This window comes from Marmota marmota, unplaced genomic scaffold, assembly GCF_001458135.2.
Source record: "Marmota marmota marmota unplaced genomic scaffold, marMar, whole genome shotgun sequence".
Lineage (NCBI taxonomy): Eukaryota > Metazoa > Chordata > Mammalia > Rodentia > Sciuridae > Marmota > Marmota marmota.
Window position 1 is genome coordinate 2,915,632 of NW_025999863.1, and position 17,539 is coordinate 2,933,170.

A 17,539-nucleotide genomic window follows, 5' to 3' on the forward strand; every position below is an offset into this window, starting at 1 on the left:
GTCTGAGCTCTCTGGATGCCTGGCATGTCCTCTGGACTCCTGGAGTGCCCACCTCCGGCCCCTGCTTTGTCCCACGTGAGGTGTTGAGTTTCCAGGAGCCCCGTGTCTGGGCGCCCGCAGCTCATGACTCGCAGAAGACCCCAGGGCAGGGTGGGGCTGGGTGGGAGGGCGCTCAGCTCTGGGCTGAGGGGCCTTGTGCCTGGCCCTGGCATGCTCCTGAGGCCCCACATGATGACCTGCGGGTGACAGGACCCTCACATCCGATGCTGATGCTATTTCGGAAGGTCCTAGGACACTGCGCATCCCACGAAGCCCCTGGGTCCACAGAATGACCCGTGGGTTCTGCCCAAGGGCTGGGGGGGGGACCTGCCTGCCTGACTCGCCCCCAGTGGAGCTCCCTTTCTGAGTGCTCAGGGAAGGGTGTGGACCTGCAGGTCAGCTCTGTGGAACCACAGCACAGCAGGGCCCTTCTGCTCCTGCCGTGGGACCCTCCACCCGCTCGCTCACGGCACTGGCACAGCAGCGAACGCACAGCCGCCCGGGGACAGGCGGGCTCTGCAATCCCAAGCTGCAAGAGAAGGGTGGCCGCGGCCGGCCGGAGTGGCAACTCGGGGCCTGGAAGCCCAGGGGAGGCGGCAAGCAGACCCTGGTCCCACCCCGTCTTCCAGCCCCTTCCCGCTTCATCCTGAGGCCACCCAAGGCGGCGCCAGCCTCACCTTGCCCTGACCGTCCGTCTGGAACTCGGCCAGCTTCAGGGCGATCTTGGGATTCTTGCTGCCTGTGAGAAGGAGAGTGAGCCGAGCACACACGGGTGTCCCCAGTGTGCGCGAGGGTTGCTGCACGGGCCAAGGAGGCAGGGCCACACCCACAGGGAGGTGGACAGCTGGCACAGTGGGGGCCAGGGGTGGGGAGAAGCCAGGGTCCAAAGGTCTGCCCACAAGATGTCCGTTCCTGGCACAGGCACAAAGTCCCTTAGGCGGACCTTCTGACTTAGTGCCTGGCTCATTCTCTTGACAGGGATGTGACATCTGACTATTGCTTAAGAGCAGAGACCAGCCTGGCACAGTGGCCACGCCTGTCGTCCCAGCAACTCAAGAGGCTGAGGCAGGAGGATGTCAAGTTCAAGGCCAGCCTGGGCAACTTAGCAAGACCCCGTCTCAAAATAAAAAGGGCATCGGGCAGCTCAGTGGTACCGAACACAAACAGAGGCTCAGGCCAGCCCCTGTGTCGGGGGGGCGGGGGGGCATCCACCAAGCTGATGCACCCTGCCCTGGGAAAGCGTCACAGTTGGCCTAAGAGGATAGGACGTGGCACCATGACACCCTGACAATGCAACAGGGGACGGGTCTTTTCCAGTCAGCCAGGCGAGCCCTCAGGAGGCAGGCGGCCACCACTGGGACAGACAGGCCCTTCCAGAGGGCCACAGCTCAGGGCCCAGGAGAAGGGCCAGGCCATGGCAGAGGGCAACGCTGCCCTTTCCCAGACAGATGGCAAATTTGGTCTCTGGCACTTGTCACTCTAGAACCAGGGCAGGGTGACGTCTCAGAGCCTTCACTTCCCTATCTGTCAGGCCAGGAGGAGACCAACGGTCCCAGGTGGGACTGGAGCAAGTGGCGCAGAGGCTCCGTGTGCACAGCTGTGGGCAGGTGGGTACAGGAGCAGGCAGTGGTGCCCTCAAAGCTTTCCAGGGTGGCCGCCATCCGCAGCCTGAGCCGGGCTCCCAGCTGGCTCTGGGCCACACCCCAGTGGGTACCTGGTTTTGCTCTAGAGGTGACCTGGCTCAACAAGAACATCGGCACTACCAAGGGGCCAAAAAGGGAAGAGGCCAGGGCAGAGGCAGACACAGCCCAAGGGGCCACGGGGCGTGGGAGGGGACCCCACAGCCCTGTTGGCAGAGGACCAAAACCCGCCGCGACTCCTGGATTTAACGGCTAAATGTCCTTTCTGAAGGCGAAAGAGGACTACAGGACAGACGGCACTTCAGGTATGTAGGACCACAGGCATTCCATGTGACAGGAAGGTGACATGCAATTCAAATTTGAACTGTCTATAAAAAAGATGGCTGTAAACATGGATCTTGTTTTTAAGCAACGGGGTCTTGTTATGCTGCCCAGGCTGGCCTTGAACTCCTGGGGTCCAGCCATCCTCCTGGCTAGGCCTCCCGAGTGGGTGGCCAACAGGGCACCACTGCGCTGGCCTCCCATGGCTGCTGCAGAGCCCTGACTGTGGGGCAGCCTGAGGGGTGGGCAGCTTGGCCTCCACTCTCGACCCCGCCCAGGGGCAGCCTCCTGACCCAGAGCCCCGTGACAAGCCTGGGGAGGCCGGGCGGGGATGGACGGGGACCTTCCCGTGCACGTTGGTTCCCAGAGGCCCGGGGGCAGCACTCGCCTGTCCTGGGGTAGCGGTAGGAGTCCGTCTTCCGCTCCTCCAAGGCAGGAGAGGGGACATGGATGACTTCCACCTCCGACTCGTCCACTTCCTCATACAGTATGCGCAGCGTCTTGAGGCCTTCTGACCCTGAGGGCACAGCAGGCTGCCAAGGGTGCGGGGACATCCCTGCTGCCACCCATCCCTGCTGCATGCGGGCTCTGTGGTGCCACAGGGCTTCACCCAGGGCACTCCAGACACACCCCAGTCCAGCTCCTCTCTGGGCCTGACTTTCCCGATGGTAACACAAACAGAGCCGTTCCCAGCACAAAATGGCCCAGAATGGGGTGTGAAGGCCCGACTGCACCCCGAAAATCCCTGCACTGAATCCCAGCACCTCAGAACTCACAGGTGTGTGGAGACCAGGCCTTTAAAAAAGGGACAAGGGTAAAAGGAGATCAAGGGCAGCCCTGGCCCATGACTGCTGGGAGGCCCTGCTGAGGCGGTGCACGGACAGGGCACCTACCTTCCCAGGTGGCCGTAGGACACCACCAGCAGCCTGTGAAGCGGTCGAACTCCTCCTGGATGACGAAGGTGGCGACGCCAGCAGATTTGGGGTCGTCCAGGACATTGGACAAACCTGGGGGAGAGACCACAGATGAGACCACTCAGGTGGCCTCACACACCATGCTTTCCATGTGGACGCAGGGGGCCTCCAGGGCACTGCAGGGTGCTGACGAGATCCCTGGCAGCACCCACTCCACACCAGAAGCACCTCCTCCAGAGGCCATGCCTGTGGGTTCAGCAGAGGGGCCTGGGGGTGGGGACACAGGCACCTGCGTGGCAGGTCACGGTGCAGACCCTTAGGACAGCGAGGGTGAGCCCCGCGTGCGAGGGGGCTGCTGCAGCAGTGCCCGCTGGGCTGTGGGCCGGTGCCACGGAGGGCTCCCTTCTGCAGACGGACGCTGCAGGCCAGGCAGGCACAGAGCCAGGGGGGCAAGGCGGTGCCTGGGGTGTGCGAGAGGGAGAGGCGAGGCCTGGGGTGAGCCGGTGGCAGGGCTGTCTGGAAGGTGGCAGGCTGCTAGGCTGCTGTCCCAGGAGGGCCGACAGGTCCTCACCCCTGTGGCAAAAGGTCAGTCGCCGCTCCTCGCCCGTCTCGATGTTGGCCACCCATAGGTCGCTGTTGTTGATGAAGGAGAAGAAGGCGGGGTCTGCGGGGCAGATCTTGGGGTCCATCCGGGGCCCCGAGCACTGGGTCTTGATCTCCAGGGGCTTCATGGGGGACACCTGAGGACAGAGAGGCCGGTTGAGGGAGGGGCCCCAGCAGCCCTGCCTTCCTGGCCAGGCCGGGGCTCACCATGAAGCCGTTCTTGCCGCCGTCCCGGCAGTGGAAGAGGCTGTTGCTGGCCTGGAAGAGGAAGAGGCCGCTCTCGCTGTGGAAGTCGTAGGAGGTGATGCCGAAGACGCCCAGGCGCTTCCGCTCCCGCAGCAGCTCCTCCTCCCGTGAGTACACCCCGTGGTGGGGCGTGGCCTGGGGGACAGACAGAAACCTGGTGGCCTGGGCCCGCCTGCAAGGCCACGCCGGCGAGGGCTCTGCATGCTGGGCATAGCAGGTGGGCAGAGCCTGGACCTGTGGCCCAAGGGGCAAGGCAGCCTGGCCTGGTGCACTAGCGACTGCGCGGCAGTGGCAGAGGGCCACTTAAACCCCCTGCCACGGAGTCTCTCCAGGCAATCCTGTCCCAGCCACTGGGCACTCTTCCCTGGTGCCCACTGCCACTCCTGCAGCCCCTCCCACCAAGAACATTCCATCAAAACCCCCGAACCCTAAATATCCACACCATCTGCAAGAGTTGGGGGAGCAGGGATTCAAGCCTGGCCACTGAGCGCCTGGCCCAGGCCCGGCAGGGAGCCCTCTCGCACAGCACACCGCGTGGTGACACCTGCAGACCAGGGCCCTGTGGCGGCCGAAGCGAAGGCATGAATTTTTTTAAAGCAGACTGGGCCAGGGGGTGGCTCAGGGGTACAGCGCGTGCCAGGTGTGCACAGAAGCCCTGCGCTTCATCCCCAGCCCCTCAGAGCTCAGTAAAATAAAGGAGAAGCAGAAGAACCATCGGCACTGTGTGGAACGCAAAGTGGTTCAGCTGGGCACTGGGGACAAAGGGGGGACAAGCCATAGGGAGGCAGGCTCTGGGATGCATGGAGCTGCAGCATGCTCTGCTCGGCCCCGTGTGAAGCAACGTGGACACAAGAGGCCCTCCCCACCTGAGCTGCACCCACTCGCAAGCCGACTCCATGGAGGGCCACCACCGCCCTCAGGACCGGCCCCGGGCCCCACATCTGGGAAGGCCACATCTGACAGCTTCCACCAGGGAGGCCTGCAGCTAGGACAGAGCCTGCTCTGGGCAGCCTGGGCCCCTCTGTGGCACACGGCCGGGCGGCATCATGCTGGGAAGACAGGGCTCTGCGGCAGGACGCAGCCCACCTGGAAGTGGTCCAGCATCTGCTTCCAGGACAGCAGCAGCAGGGCCTCCTTGCGCACCTTCTTGGGGATCTCCGAGTAGAGGAGGGAGTTCTCCCGGCTGCCGTAGGGCATCCCTGCAGGCACAGCACAACGGCCTGCATGAGCACCCAGCAGGCGGGCAGGGCCTCCAGAGGGCTCCGGGTCCCTGCAGCTGGGTCCCACGGAGCGCCCCTCCCCAGAGAGCCACAGGCCTGGGTGTGATCGCTTCAGCGACAGGGTCTTCCTCCTCTGAGGCATCTGAGCTGAATATGGTGGCCACAATTACTGGAGAATAGCCCATGGAAGAATAGGAAGGGCGCTGGGGATGCCAGACCTGGCTCCTGACGGCCCCTCTGCGAGGGGGAGGCTGGGAAGGAACCCACCCAGGGCGACAGCCAGGGAAAGCCTTTCTCACCACTCGGACAGCAGCCTCCTCAGGGGTGGGCTCTGCAGACTGCGGCTCCACCCCTCCCTGCCAAGAGCAAGTGACAGCTACAAATGTCCCCAGATGTGCCCAGTATTCCTTGAGGAATGGAATCTCCCCTGAGGAGAAGCACTGGTTCAATCTAACGCTCCTGTAGGTGACCAGGGACATGGCTGCCAAGGGAGGCTTCTGTGCAGGTGCATGAAGTACAGCCCACAGAGCCAGCCACACAATGCCTGTGTCACCCGAAGTCACCTGCAGTCCATCAGTTTTTCAAGTGCTGTGTCTCTGAGGCTGGGACGGGTCTTACTGTGGAAGGCACTGAGGACTTCTTTGAAGCAGATAAAATGAGGTCTTTCCTCAGTATCCTTAGGAGATTGGGCTCAGGACCCCCCAGGATTCCAAAATCTAGATGCTCCAGTCCCGCAGGTCAACAGCCCAGCACTCACAGCACCTGCACACACCCTCCCGGACTTTCAGTTATTTCTGGGTGACTCAGATTACCTAATAAATGCTGTGTACACAGTTGTTACGTTGTATTGTTTAGAAAACAATAACAAGAAAATGAATGGCATTCAGTATAGATGCAATCTTTTTTCTGAAAAAAAAATTGTGTGTGGACTGGGGATCAAGCCCAAGAATGCTCTCCTACTGGGCCGCACCCCAGTCCTTTTTATTCATTTTTGAGACAGGGTCTGACTGAGTGGCAGCTGGATAACAGATGTGGCTAGACCTGGGGCTGAGGAACCTGCAGACACAGGAGGAGGGTGCACCTGCCGCCTGGCCCCGTGGGATCCAGGACACCTCTGCCACAAGGCTGGGCACCAAGTTGGGCTTCTCCTTGTGTACACCTTCCAACAGCACAGGGTGTCCGGCGGTGGCCTGTGAACCTGCCCTAGCTAACGACGAATCACAGGACATCGGAGCTCCTTTCTCATCCTCTGAGTATCTGTTTTATCTCCCGTGTCCTGGGGACAGAGCCGGCAGGCTCCGCACTGGGTAGTACTCCGCCACTGAACCCAGCTCTGGCCCTGCATGTTCTTCGAGTTTCTGGGCAGAAAGACCCAGGCTGCTGCTACCCTCCTTCTCAGGACCTCCTCCTTCCCACGGGGTTCTGAGGGGAGAGAAGGCAGCCCGCCAGGCCCTCGGGGCTCAACGCCGAGGAGGGCATTCATCCTGGCAGGCTGCGCCCCGGGCACACCTATGAAGGACAGCTAGGGGCAGACGAGCAACCCAAAGAAAAATAAGGAGACCTCTCCAGGGCTTCCTTTTAAAAGAGACCTGTGAAAAACGCAAAGTCAACTTGAGACGTGTGCGGGTGGAAACGATTGCGTGGAAGAAGGTGGAGGGCCTGAGTCCTGGGAGAGCGACTTGCTCTCTAAAGGCCTGAGTTTTATTTTTTGAACTATTTTAAGTGACAGGGTCTTACTTTGTTGCCCAGGCTGCCCCAAACCCCTGGGTGATCCAACCAGAATAGCTGGGACCACAGGTGTGCGCCATGCGCCATCACGCCTGGCCCGAGGCCCCGAGTCTGCGGGGATTCCCTGCTTTCCAGGAGCACCAGGCGAGTGGGGACCAGAACATGCAGAGTGTGACTGCACTGACACGAATGTCCAGAGCAGGGGACTCCAGACACAGGAGGCTGAGGAGGGCTGGGGGAACATGGGGGTGAGTGCTGCGCACAGGCTTCTTCTGGGACGACAGAACACTCTGAACTAGACAGAGGTGACGTGTGTGCGATGCTGCAAACATACTGCTGAGAGCCACCAAGTCCCACAACTTGAAAAGTACAAGGCTGGGGACTGTGAGGCACCGCTCAGATCTCAAAAAGAAGCAACATAGGGGCAAGCCCGGCACGGTGGCCACGCCTGCCTTCCAGCAGCTCGGGAGGCTGAGGCAGGAGGATCATGAGTTCAAAGCCAGCCCCAGCAACTTAGTGAGGCCCTGTCTCAAAATTAAAGTTAAAAGGAGGGGCTGGGGCTGGGGCTGGGGCTGAGTGGCAGAGCGCTTGCCTATCACACGTGAAGCACTGGGTTCCATCTTCTGCACCACATACAAATAAATAAAATAAAGATATTGTGTCCATCTACAATTAAAGAAATATTAAAAAAAAAAGTTAAAAGGAAAAAGGGGCTTGGGATGTGACTCAATGGTTAAGCACCCCTGGGTTCAATCTCCCTGATACCAATAAGTGAACAAATGAGTAAATGTATAGATGAAGCTCAGGGACCCATCATCCCCGGGCCCCCCCACACTCATGTGCGTGCACACGCACATACACGTAAGAGAGCACACGGGGCAACAGGAAGGGCTGGGAGGGGCTGGGGGCGGTTTTCTAGAGAGCAGCCTGGGGACAGTCACCCACAGGGACCCTTAAGGAGAGCCTTCCAGTAGGAAGTCAAAGGTAAGGCCTCGCCGAGGACAAGACTCACCTCCCAGCACAGTGACGCCTGGCATCAAGGCAAAGGGTGGAGAGGGCTGAAGACAGCCGCTGACCCCTGTGGCCACTGTGCCTCCCCTTTTGCCAGTCCTGCCCCCCCACCACCCACTGCCCCACAGGCGTGGCAGGTGACACAGGACAGTGCAAACACTGCATCTAGTCACCGAGTGGCATGGCCTCACGGGCTGGCCTGGCAGGGCAGGGCACATGGCCAGAGGCAGGACAACCTTTCCTCGTCACAGGACCCCAGTCCTGGCTTTCTTTCCTACAGGAGTCCGAGACCTGCCCAGGGCCCTGAGACCTCCTCTTCCTAACAGAAGATGCTGTGTGATGGGGTGAGGGACTGGCCACAGGGGACAGCTGGAGTCCAGGCCCCAGGCCTCTCTGCCCATCTTCCTGCAGTAGGAGTGGGAAGGCGCCTGTCTCTGGGCCACCCAGTTTGCACTGGGCTCCACCAGTCAGAACAGAGGGGCGCTCCCGGAGGGCCCCAGTGACTAGCTCTATGTGCCTCAGGTGGCCAACCTGGGCCTACGGCAGGTCATGACTCAGGGCAGCAGACTGGGCCTGGCACCGAGACATGCCATCGACGTGGGGGCCACGGGCAGCCTGAGAGCTTGGTGCTGAGTGACGTGGTCGGCTGCAGGATGCCATCACCCCAACAGAGGCAGTAGATTCTGGGGTCTCTGCTAAGAGCACACCCTTGTCTGGAGCTGCCCCACCCACTGGCCGGGCTCTCAGCAGCCCCAGGCTGTGGGTCCCGCCCACCTGGACAGTGGACCTAGGCTCAGCCAATCTGGTCCTTCCTCCATTCCTGGGGTACACTGGCGCCTTGGAGCTGTGGGGATGCATGGCAGGAGACCTGGGTGGCAGGGGCCTGGTCAGAGGTAGGCACATGGTGCCATACCTGGGTTCCAAAAGTCTCCTGGTCCACCTCCTGAGGCGGCTGGGCCTTGAGCCCTGGGCACCATGAGACATCCCATCTCCCCCAGGAGATGCCCCCTGCAGCTTGGACCAGTTCAGAGGGTTTCTGTCCCTTCTCGCAGCTCTGGAGGCTGAACAGTGGCCCCCGAACCCAGATGTACCCGTCCTGGGGCCTAGACATGAATGCCTTCACTTGTGGTGAAAATGGGTTTTGCAACCACGGACAGACGGAGGCTTGTGGGCTGGGGATCATCCTGGGGGGCCTGCTGTCAGCACATGTCCTTATTTTGGGGTTTGTTTGGTTTCGGTACCAGGAATAGAACCCAGGGGCACTTAACCACCGAGCCACATCCCAGCCCTTTTTATTTTACTTAGAGACAGGGTCTCGCTGAGTTACTCAGGGTCTAAGTTGCTGAGGCTGGCTTTGAACTCGAGATCCTCCTGCCTCAGCCTCCTGAGCCCAGCTATCAGGTGTCCTTTTAAGAGGGAGGCAGAAGGGAATCCCAGCAGGACAGAAGAGAAGAAATCAATGTGACCGTGAAGGCAGAGAATAGCGAGATGTGGCTACAAGCCAAGGGACACTGGCAGCCACTAAAGCTGGAAGAGGCAGTGAACACATGTCCCCTAGAGCCTCTGGAGGGAGCGCGGTGCCCCACACCTCAGTTTCAGCCTGTGCAACCCCACGCAGACTTCTGGCCTCCTAACTGGTGAGGTGACTTTTCACTCTCTCACTGAGTTGTGGGAGGCCACCATCTCAGGGCAGCCGCAGGAACCTTGCTGAGCGCCCTGAGCAAGGGGCAAGAGCACAAGCACAAGCCCAGGGCCCAGGACTGTATGGGCACATGGGGTGGGTGCCGAGGGGCAAACGGCAAACCAGGGGAGGTCTCGGCCCGCCAGCTCCCTGATCTGGGCACCCTCCGCAGCTCCCTCTTGGGTGAGTGACACTTGGAGGTTTCCCGTCCTAACTTCCAGACTAGCACTGGCAAAAGCTTCTCTGCAAAGGGCCAGGTAGTGAACTCTCAGCTTTAGGGCTGCGAGATCTCCCATTCACGGTGCTGATGCAGCTCAAAGCCCCATGGCCCTCAGGCGAAGGTCTGCAGAGCCCCGCTCCTGGCCACACCCCTCTTGGCTCTGTTCCCACCACAGGCCTGTCTGAGGGACTGCACCAGTGTCCATCAGGGTCTCTGTCACGGGCATGTGCTCAGCCTCGGGCAGAGGACGGCAGTGACTCGCTCCTTCTTTCGTTCCCGTACCGACTGAGGTCCAGGCACGAGTGGGCGTGGTCTCAGGGATCCCCGGGTCAAGAGCATGGGCCTAGAGAATAACCTCGCTCCTGCTGAAGCCGGGACAGTGGCTCTCAACTGGAGGCGGTTTTGCTCGGCATCTTGCAGTGCCCAGGGCATTGCCCACACAGAGCAATCTGACCTGGTGTCCACAGTGGCAAACTGAGAAGCCCTGCCATCGGTCAGCAGCCATGTGCCACCAGGCCTGGCTGATTCCTTCAAGGGCCTCCTCCTTATATGCCCTTCAGGCAAAGTAGGGTGACATCCATTCATTCTACACGTATTTCCAGTCCCCTACAGGAGGCAGCTCTGGCCTGCCTGCAGGGGACCACGAGGCTGGTCAGTGCTGAGGGTCTGGTGGACAGACAGCCTGACGGAGAAAGTGTGCTCACAAGCCACATGCCCAGAGAGGACGCCACCAAGCGTGAGCACCCACTTCTAGGAATCTGAGGCGGGTGGCAAACATGCAGCAAGCCACCCATGAACTACTGGCGGTGACACAAGCCACCTGCCTCTCCATGAGCTTGAGGATCCTTCACAACACATCCCTACACAGCGAGCTCCCACTGAAGTCCGCCACCTCCCACAGGGGATCTCTGTGCGCTGTCCTGTTTCTTGTGCCCCACCCGGCCTGGGCCAGGGGCCTGGGAAGAGGCCTAGCTGACCGTGTGGAAACAATTTCCAGGCTCCGAGCCACCAGTATCTGGCAGTGCAGATGGGCAGGCCAGCGCTCGGCCCCATGGCTGGCCAGCCCTCGTGGGGGCGCGTCCTCCTCCCCTCGCCCCTGCCCCAAGCTCTCCTAATGACAGGGTGCCATCTGTGGGTGCCACGGCCTGTGGGACTATGTCCCCACAGCAGGCCCACCACATGCACTTTGTAAACACAGGTCCTCCGAGCAGGCGCGGTGACAACTGCCCTGAGGCCTGCCAGTTCAGGGCAGCCCGGTGTCCGGGCGGGCTTACCCAGGTAGTAGAGGCGGTGGGAGTGGGGGCCCGACTCGTCTGCCTTCTGCACAAACTGGAAGTCGTGCGGGGCCTTGTTGACAATGAGGCCCGAGTACTTGCGGCTGCCGTGGATGATGCTGCGGAGCCCGTCCCACGAGTGCTTCTGCACCTGGAAGCGGGCTGCAGGGTCGTCCATGTCACCCGCGTCGGCCCGCTCCGTCACCGGGGCCCCGCAGGACATCCTCTCAGCTCCCTCGGAATGCAGTGACAAGCTGCGAGGAAAGAGGGTCCGGTGGACGGGCTGAGGAGGGAGGGCTGTCTGGCTTTCAAACTGTCCCCTTGGCAGCAGGTCCCACCCCTGTGCGACCTCCCTGTCCCCCTAAATGGGTCTCAAAGTGTTCTCCTCCTCTCCACCCCGCTGCTCTGGGATCCGAGGCAGTCACCCCTGGCTGAAAGGCTGGATCACCTCTGCCTGGGACCCCACAGCCGCAGCTCCCGGCTCCCAGGGGGAAGGCAGTCCCCAGGCTGGGCAGAGCTGGGGCCCACCCCCGGCCCCGAGAAGCATACACAATGCACCCCTGTAACCCGCATGCAGTCTTCACCACGCCCTCAAGGCTGCCGTCGGAGCCCCACCGGCTCTCGCAGCCCACCCCCTTCTCAGCCCCCGGCCCCCCAGGCCTGCGCCTCTGTGGCCTCTGCCTAGAGCACTGCTTCCTCTTCGCCTGACCGACTTCTAACACATCTCCTCGCTTAGAGGCTTGGCAGGTCCTCAGAAACCTTCTGCAGCCATCGTCCATCCCATCTCTGGGACTTTCTCAGGCACCTAGCTGTCCCCGCCCTCAAGCATTTGTCACTGTAGTTACTTGCTGCATGCCTGTCCCCCCACATTGGCTGTGTCCCAGGCCCTGACGGGGGACCTGGCGCCCCCGGCGTGGGAAGGCTGCAAGGAGGCGGTCTCGGTCAGGGAATCCAGGCCTGTGGGTGCGGGGCAGTGCTTATTGCAGGGGACACCCAGACCTCCTGAGAGTGACAGGGAACTCAGCCAGTCGTCACTCAGGTGAGAGTGAACGAGCACCTCCTCCCACAGGGCACCCCACTGTCCCCCACCAGGTCTGGAGGGGCCGCGGCCCTCCCCCTCACGCCGGCTCAGCACATGCTGCTGGACTGGGCTGGACCAGAGAGGCAAATATTTGTTTTAAGGTAATCCAAACACCCAGTCGAGCTGACCCAGTTCTAAAGGCCCCAGCGTGGCCCGGCGAGGACAGTGGAGGCGGCCTGGCTTCCCCCGGCAGCACCCCAGCGCCAGCCCCGCACACTCCACCCGCAGGGCTCGGCAGCAGTGGCTCCTGCGGCAGCAACAGAAACTGCAGCTGCTGCTCCCAGGAGGGAAGGCAGGGCAGAAGGGTGGCCCTGACCTGGTCCAGCCCGATTCCCAAAGACCGTCCCTGGCCAAGAAGAGACCCTGCAGAGCCACCAGCACAGGAGACAGACACGCAGGTGTCACTGAGCACCTCTGAAGGTCCCCTCACTCAGGTCTGCAACACCGGATGTGCGGAGGGGAGCCAGAGGCTGGAGGGGCAAAGGCTCACTGCCAGTCGGAGCTGAGGACGTGAGACAAAGGCGTCCACCAAGCAGGCATCGAGCAGGCATCGCAGGGAGAGTCCTGGAGCCGGGGCGTCCTGGGCCCAGCCCCACAGGGCAGGTGGACACTGCAGGAGGCTCAGGGAGGCAGCTGAGGCCACCCAGAGGTGGTGGCTTCCGAGCATCATTTGCTGAGATGGACCCCAGAGGCCCCCCGACTCCCGCCAGCTTGACCCCTAACGAAGGACAGGGAGGACTGCTTCCCTGGCTTAACCCTCTGTTGGCTGAGGTCCAGGCACAGCAGAGCCAGCCGCTGCCCCAGCTCCGGCCAGGAGCGGTTGGTTGGTCCAGCAGCTCCTAGGTGCTCTGAAGACTCAGGCAGAGGCCGCCAGCCCAGCCAGGGCCCTTGGGTCAAACAAGCCGAGCCCTGGGCGGATGGGTGCCTTGCTGTGGGTCACACACAGGAGGTTCTGGCCCACAGCAGCACTGCGGTCCACCTCCAGGGCAGCAGGGAGCCGCAGGCAGTGACAGGCAGGGCCCAGGACCCACACGGTCCCGCATGCTGCTGGCAATGAGCCCAGAAAACCCAGCCAGGGGAACTGCTTTGACTGGCTTAGCATCCCCTCCCCACGGTGTGCCACCCTCGTTCAAGCCTTGCCCCGGGAGGGAAAAAAATCACGATCTTCAGATCTCCCCAAGGGGACCCCACAGGCTGGGAGCCCAGCAGAAGCACTTCAGAAATCACATGGCTTATTTTCGTAGCAAAGAACCATCAAGCCTTATCTTGCCTCCGATCACCGCAGAGAGCCCAGGAAGCAAAGAAACGATCCAGGAGCTGAGAAATGAAACGAGACATCGGGAGGAACGCCTAGGAATCTTCGAGACGTGACTAGAACCTTCTAGCTGGAGCCCAGCCTGCCACTAGCCCCTCTGTTATCCAGGCCAAGGCAGGGACGGCACCAGCCAGGGACGGCAGAGGTGAGGAAGCGTGTCCTCCTCCACCCCTGCCCTGTGCTCTCCAGTGAGGAGTTTACACAGCTGGGAGAGGGAAGTGTGTTCCAAGCCACTTAGCCCAGGCCACCTACTCTCCTCCCGCCAACCAGCAGAGCGTCTTCTCAACCCGTCACCAGCACATAGCTTCAAACATGCAGGGCACTGTCAAGGTGGGGCTGGAGTTCTGTGGCCTCCACCTACACTGGTGCTTCAAGGGTGGGGACCAGCTGCTCCTGTGTCCACCAGAGACCCAAGAGGGCCACGATGAGGGAGGAGGGAAGAAGCAATAAGAAACCGTGGACTCCAAGCACCGGCTGCAGCTCTCGGTGCCCAGAAAGCGATAAGGCCGAAAGGGAGGCGGAGCTCAGCAGGGCGCTCAGGAGGGTAGCCAGGGGGTGGGGTCCCACCACAATGCCCTGGGGACAAGCCACCAAGGGACTGGAGCAACTGGCCCAGGCCATGCTTTGTCCTGCTGAGTGGGGCGGCTGGGGACAGTACTGTACTCGGTCCCACTCAGGCCTTCAGCTTTCAGTGGGCCTGCAGCCTACGCCCACAGGACACGGAGCCCATGCAGAAGGTCATCTGCCACTAGCCACTGGACCCCCAGTGAATTTATCCTCTAGACACCGGTGTTCCCCTTTCTAGAATTTGCATCTGGGGAAGTCACCGCCCTTTATCCTCCTGCTCCCCAAAAGGACACACGCTCCACGCACTAGGAGCCAGTGCCTGGAGCAGGTGCTGGGCGAGGAGCTACCGCAGGCCCTACAGCGCACACCGAGCCCTGAGGCGGGGGATCCCCTGGGCCGTGAGGGCATGGTGAAGTGCACGGTAAGCTGGGGAGCTGGACTCGGGGAGCAGTGAACTTCTGGGGCAAACCAGGGGCTCTGAGAGGCTGAAAGGCCTGTCCCTGTCACTCAGGAAACGAGGGGAGCAGAGCCCAGGCCTGTCAGGCTCCACCACCCTGCAGCCTGGCCACCAGTTCTCTCCGGTGAGTCTGTCCCCAGCAGAGCTCATCGGTGTGTGGGGACACTTTTGGTCTTGGTGACTGGGCAAGAAGTTGGCATCAAGTGGGTGAAGGCCAGGGAAGCCACTCTGCACCCGAAGCACCCAGGGCACCCACCTGACCACACCACGCCCTGCTGCTTCAGCAGGTCTGGGGAAACGCCTTGGGCTGCTGAGAATCTGGGGGCCCCCTACGCCCATCCGGAGCCCCGAGGCCACCTTACCTTCTCCAGCCTTCCGAGTTTTCGTTGTCCAGACGCAACTTCTTCACCTTCCGCATTAACTGCTCGCTGACCTCGGGAGGGTGGGGCCTGCATGGCAGAGGACATGTCATGAGCAGCACGGTGGGCAGAGAGCACCTCCCAGGCTGGGGGACACCTGATGCCAGGGGAATCCCAGGCTGTGGTGGCTTCAGGCCCTGCCCTGAAGAGCAAGAGGAAGCCGGTACCTCCCCGAGCTGCGTCTTCTTGGCCAGTCACCCCAGGGAGTGAGCTCCCCGCCTCGCCGTGGGATGCCCGCACCAGCCTGGCACTCTGCCAGCCAGCAAGGAGTCCTTGCCAGCTGCAGGCCCTTGACCTGGGACTAGAACTGTTATTTTCTTTGTAACTTGGTGGAAAACATCCTTAGTGTTTCCGACGACTCTAAAGATGCTATTTGAGGGGCACCGGCCAGAAGCAGACTTCCTGTCCCAAATCCCTGACTGTGGCCACTCCTGAAGGCCTTCATGGCTCCTCCTTTCAGTCCCTGACCATGACGCCCATCACGCTGATCCCCTCACTGTCCTCAAAGCACCAGATGCCCCCACTCCTTGCAGTGGCCAGGCCCTCTGCTGGGACGGCCTCCCATGGTTGCTGTGTGACACGTTCATTCTCATCCTTGAGGCCCCAAACCACCACAAATGCCATCCTTTCTGAGACTCGATCCACACTGGCCACCTGGCCACACCATCACCATATCTGCGCAAGAATGCTGGCCCAACAGGGCTGGGCTGGGGCTCAGGGGCAGAGCGCCATAGGAGGCAGTGGGTTCCACCCTCAGCACCACATAAAAACAAATAAGTAAACAAAGGCACTGTGTCCATCTGCAACTAACAAAATATTTTTTTTTACTTATCTATATTTTGGTATAGGGGCCTGAACTCAGGAGCACTTGACCACAGAGCCACATCCCCAGCCCTATTTTGTATTTTATTTAGAGACAGGTCTCACTGAGCTGCTCAGTGCCTCGCTGTTGCTGAGGCTGGCTTTGAACTCACGATCCTCCTGCCTCAGCCTCCCAAGCTGCTGGGACGACAGGCGAGCACCATGTGCAGGCTTTAAAAAAAAAAACATTAAAAAAACAAAACAAAACAAAAAAGATGCTGTCTCGAGGAGCGATTACGTGCAACCCTTTCCTTGGTGTGGGGGGTCCTCAACTGGGGGGTGAGTCTGCTCCCAGGGGAGACACGAGGCCATGTCTGTGGACACGTGTGGCTGTCAGGACAAGAAGCTCCTGGCATGGAGTGGGTGGGGGCCAAGGATGCTACTTAGCACCATGCAGTGCCCAGGACCCCACCCCAGAGAAGAGCCCAGCCCAAATGTCTCAGTGCTAAGAAGCCCCCTCCGGGGAGGGAGCCCTCCCCACTCTCTCTGGAGGTCGGTTCCCAGCTGCAGGCTCACAGCTGTCCCGTTCCTGTCCTATCCCCTAGCTGGAACCACGGCTGACACTCAGAAATACTCTGTCAACACTGAGGCTGAAGGCACAAGTCACTCCTGTCTTGAACGCTGTCTAAAGTCAAAGACAGCCCTGGCTCAGTCGCCTACAAGAGCCAGGCCCCAACTACCTGGTGCCCAGCACCTAGACACAGGAGGGCGGTAACAGTGGAAGCGCTGTCACCACAAGGAGGCGCTGGCTGCATTCATAGTGGTGAAAAGCGAGGGTGCCCGTGTCAGAGAGAAATGGGTTCAAACCTCAGCTCTGCCACTTCGGGGCTGTGTGCCCTTGGGGAAGCCACCTAATCTGGCTGCATCTCAATTTCCTCAGCTATAAAATGGGTCTACACAGTCCCTACATCTGGGGCTCCTGGGAAGACTAAGGGGATCACACACACAGCACCAAGACAAGGACGGGCCAGTGCTGTCAACTAATCAAGTCACTTAAAACCACACCAAAGGGAAGACTCAACTAGAGTCCATTTCAGACCAGAATTCTCTCCAATCAACAGCAAGTGCCAGCACTGAACGGGATGTGGTCCAGCTGGACTGGCACTCTCCCCCCTCTCCCTGAGGCCTCCCAGAGCACTCTCACCAGGGGCATCAGAGGGACAATGGATAAAAGAAAATCCTCCAGCAGATACACAAAAAGCTACAGCCATCAGCCAACGGTCCCTGAGGGCAGTGACCCCAGGGCCACAGAAAGTCACTTCCTGTCTATCTCTCTGTTCCAGAGTCAGTCCACACCCCAGCCTGCCTGGCTGCCCAACCCCAGCACAACTGACCTTCTAAAGGGTCCAAGGAACCTCCATTCCAGCTGCAGGCATGGGACACAGACCTTGACAGAACAGATGTGCCATTAACACACAGGCTGAGGAAGAGGCCAGCTGTGTGCTAGCTTGCTGTCCTGCCACTGGTGTCCCACAGGGGAGGTGGCTGGGGGCCTAACCCTCTCTGCCTGGCTCGATTCCAGCTGTGCTCACAGCCCCGCAGCATGGTCCTCCCACCCTGCCCAGTCCCCTAAGACCTGCCAGGGGCCACAGGGGTTGGTGACTACAGTCCACGTATCCTGGGCCTTAGTCCCAGCTCCTCGAAAGCAGGTTCTTTCTTGCCGCTGAGGCAAGCGACTTGCTCCAGGGCCCTGGAGGCGTTAGGGGTGGGGGGAAAGGCATGGGTCACCTTCGATGGCTTAGCTGCGATATTGATGGGGACGTGTCAGGACTGGCCTAAGACTGCGTGGGGAGAGAGGGCGGCTGGACAGGCCCAGGCCCCGCGAGAAGGCGGGCTGGCTAGGGCCAGGTGGTGGCGAGGGGCTGCGGGCAGGACGCGGGTGCGAGGAGGCGGCCGCTGTCTCCCCGGGGCTCGCGAGGGCAGCGGACGGAGGGCCGGGACC

General features: G+C 61.0%; 1 protein-coding gene across 5 annotated transcripts in view; it reads right to left on the reverse strand.

Moving 5' to 3' along the window:
- Positions 1 to 16,984, reverse strand: part of Dpp9 (dipeptidyl peptidase 9) — a 34,397-nt gene extending 17,413 nt beyond the window's left edge. For 2 of the 5 annotated variants that reach the window (XR_001505486.2, XR_001505485.2), the window contains exons 1-8: positions 14,680 to 14,766; positions 10,898 to 11,151; positions 4,850 to 4,962; positions 3,725 to 3,898; positions 3,486 to 3,654; positions 2,894 to 3,007; positions 2,389 to 2,517; positions 717 to 778 (exon numbers count right to left, since the gene is read on the reverse strand). Coding sequence is in view for 3 of the 5 variants with exons in the window: in XM_015503641.2 (XP_015359127.1) it covers positions 717 to 778; positions 2,389 to 2,517; positions 2,894 to 3,007; positions 3,486 to 3,654; positions 3,725 to 3,898; positions 4,850 to 4,962; positions 10,898 to 11,151; positions 14,680 to 14,735 (1,071 nt within the window). In the remaining 2 variants the exon portion in view is untranslated. Of the gene's footprint in view, positions 1 to 716; positions 779 to 2,388; positions 2,518 to 2,893; positions 3,008 to 3,485; positions 3,655 to 3,724; positions 3,899 to 4,849; positions 4,963 to 10,897; positions 11,152 to 13,248; positions 13,296 to 14,679; positions 14,767 to 16,931 lie in introns of those variants that run through there. The other 3 variants (XM_015503642.2, XM_015503641.2, XM_048812373.1) reach the window with 3 other exon arrangements.
- Between the last annotated feature and the right edge of the window lie 555 nt (positions 16,985 to 17,539).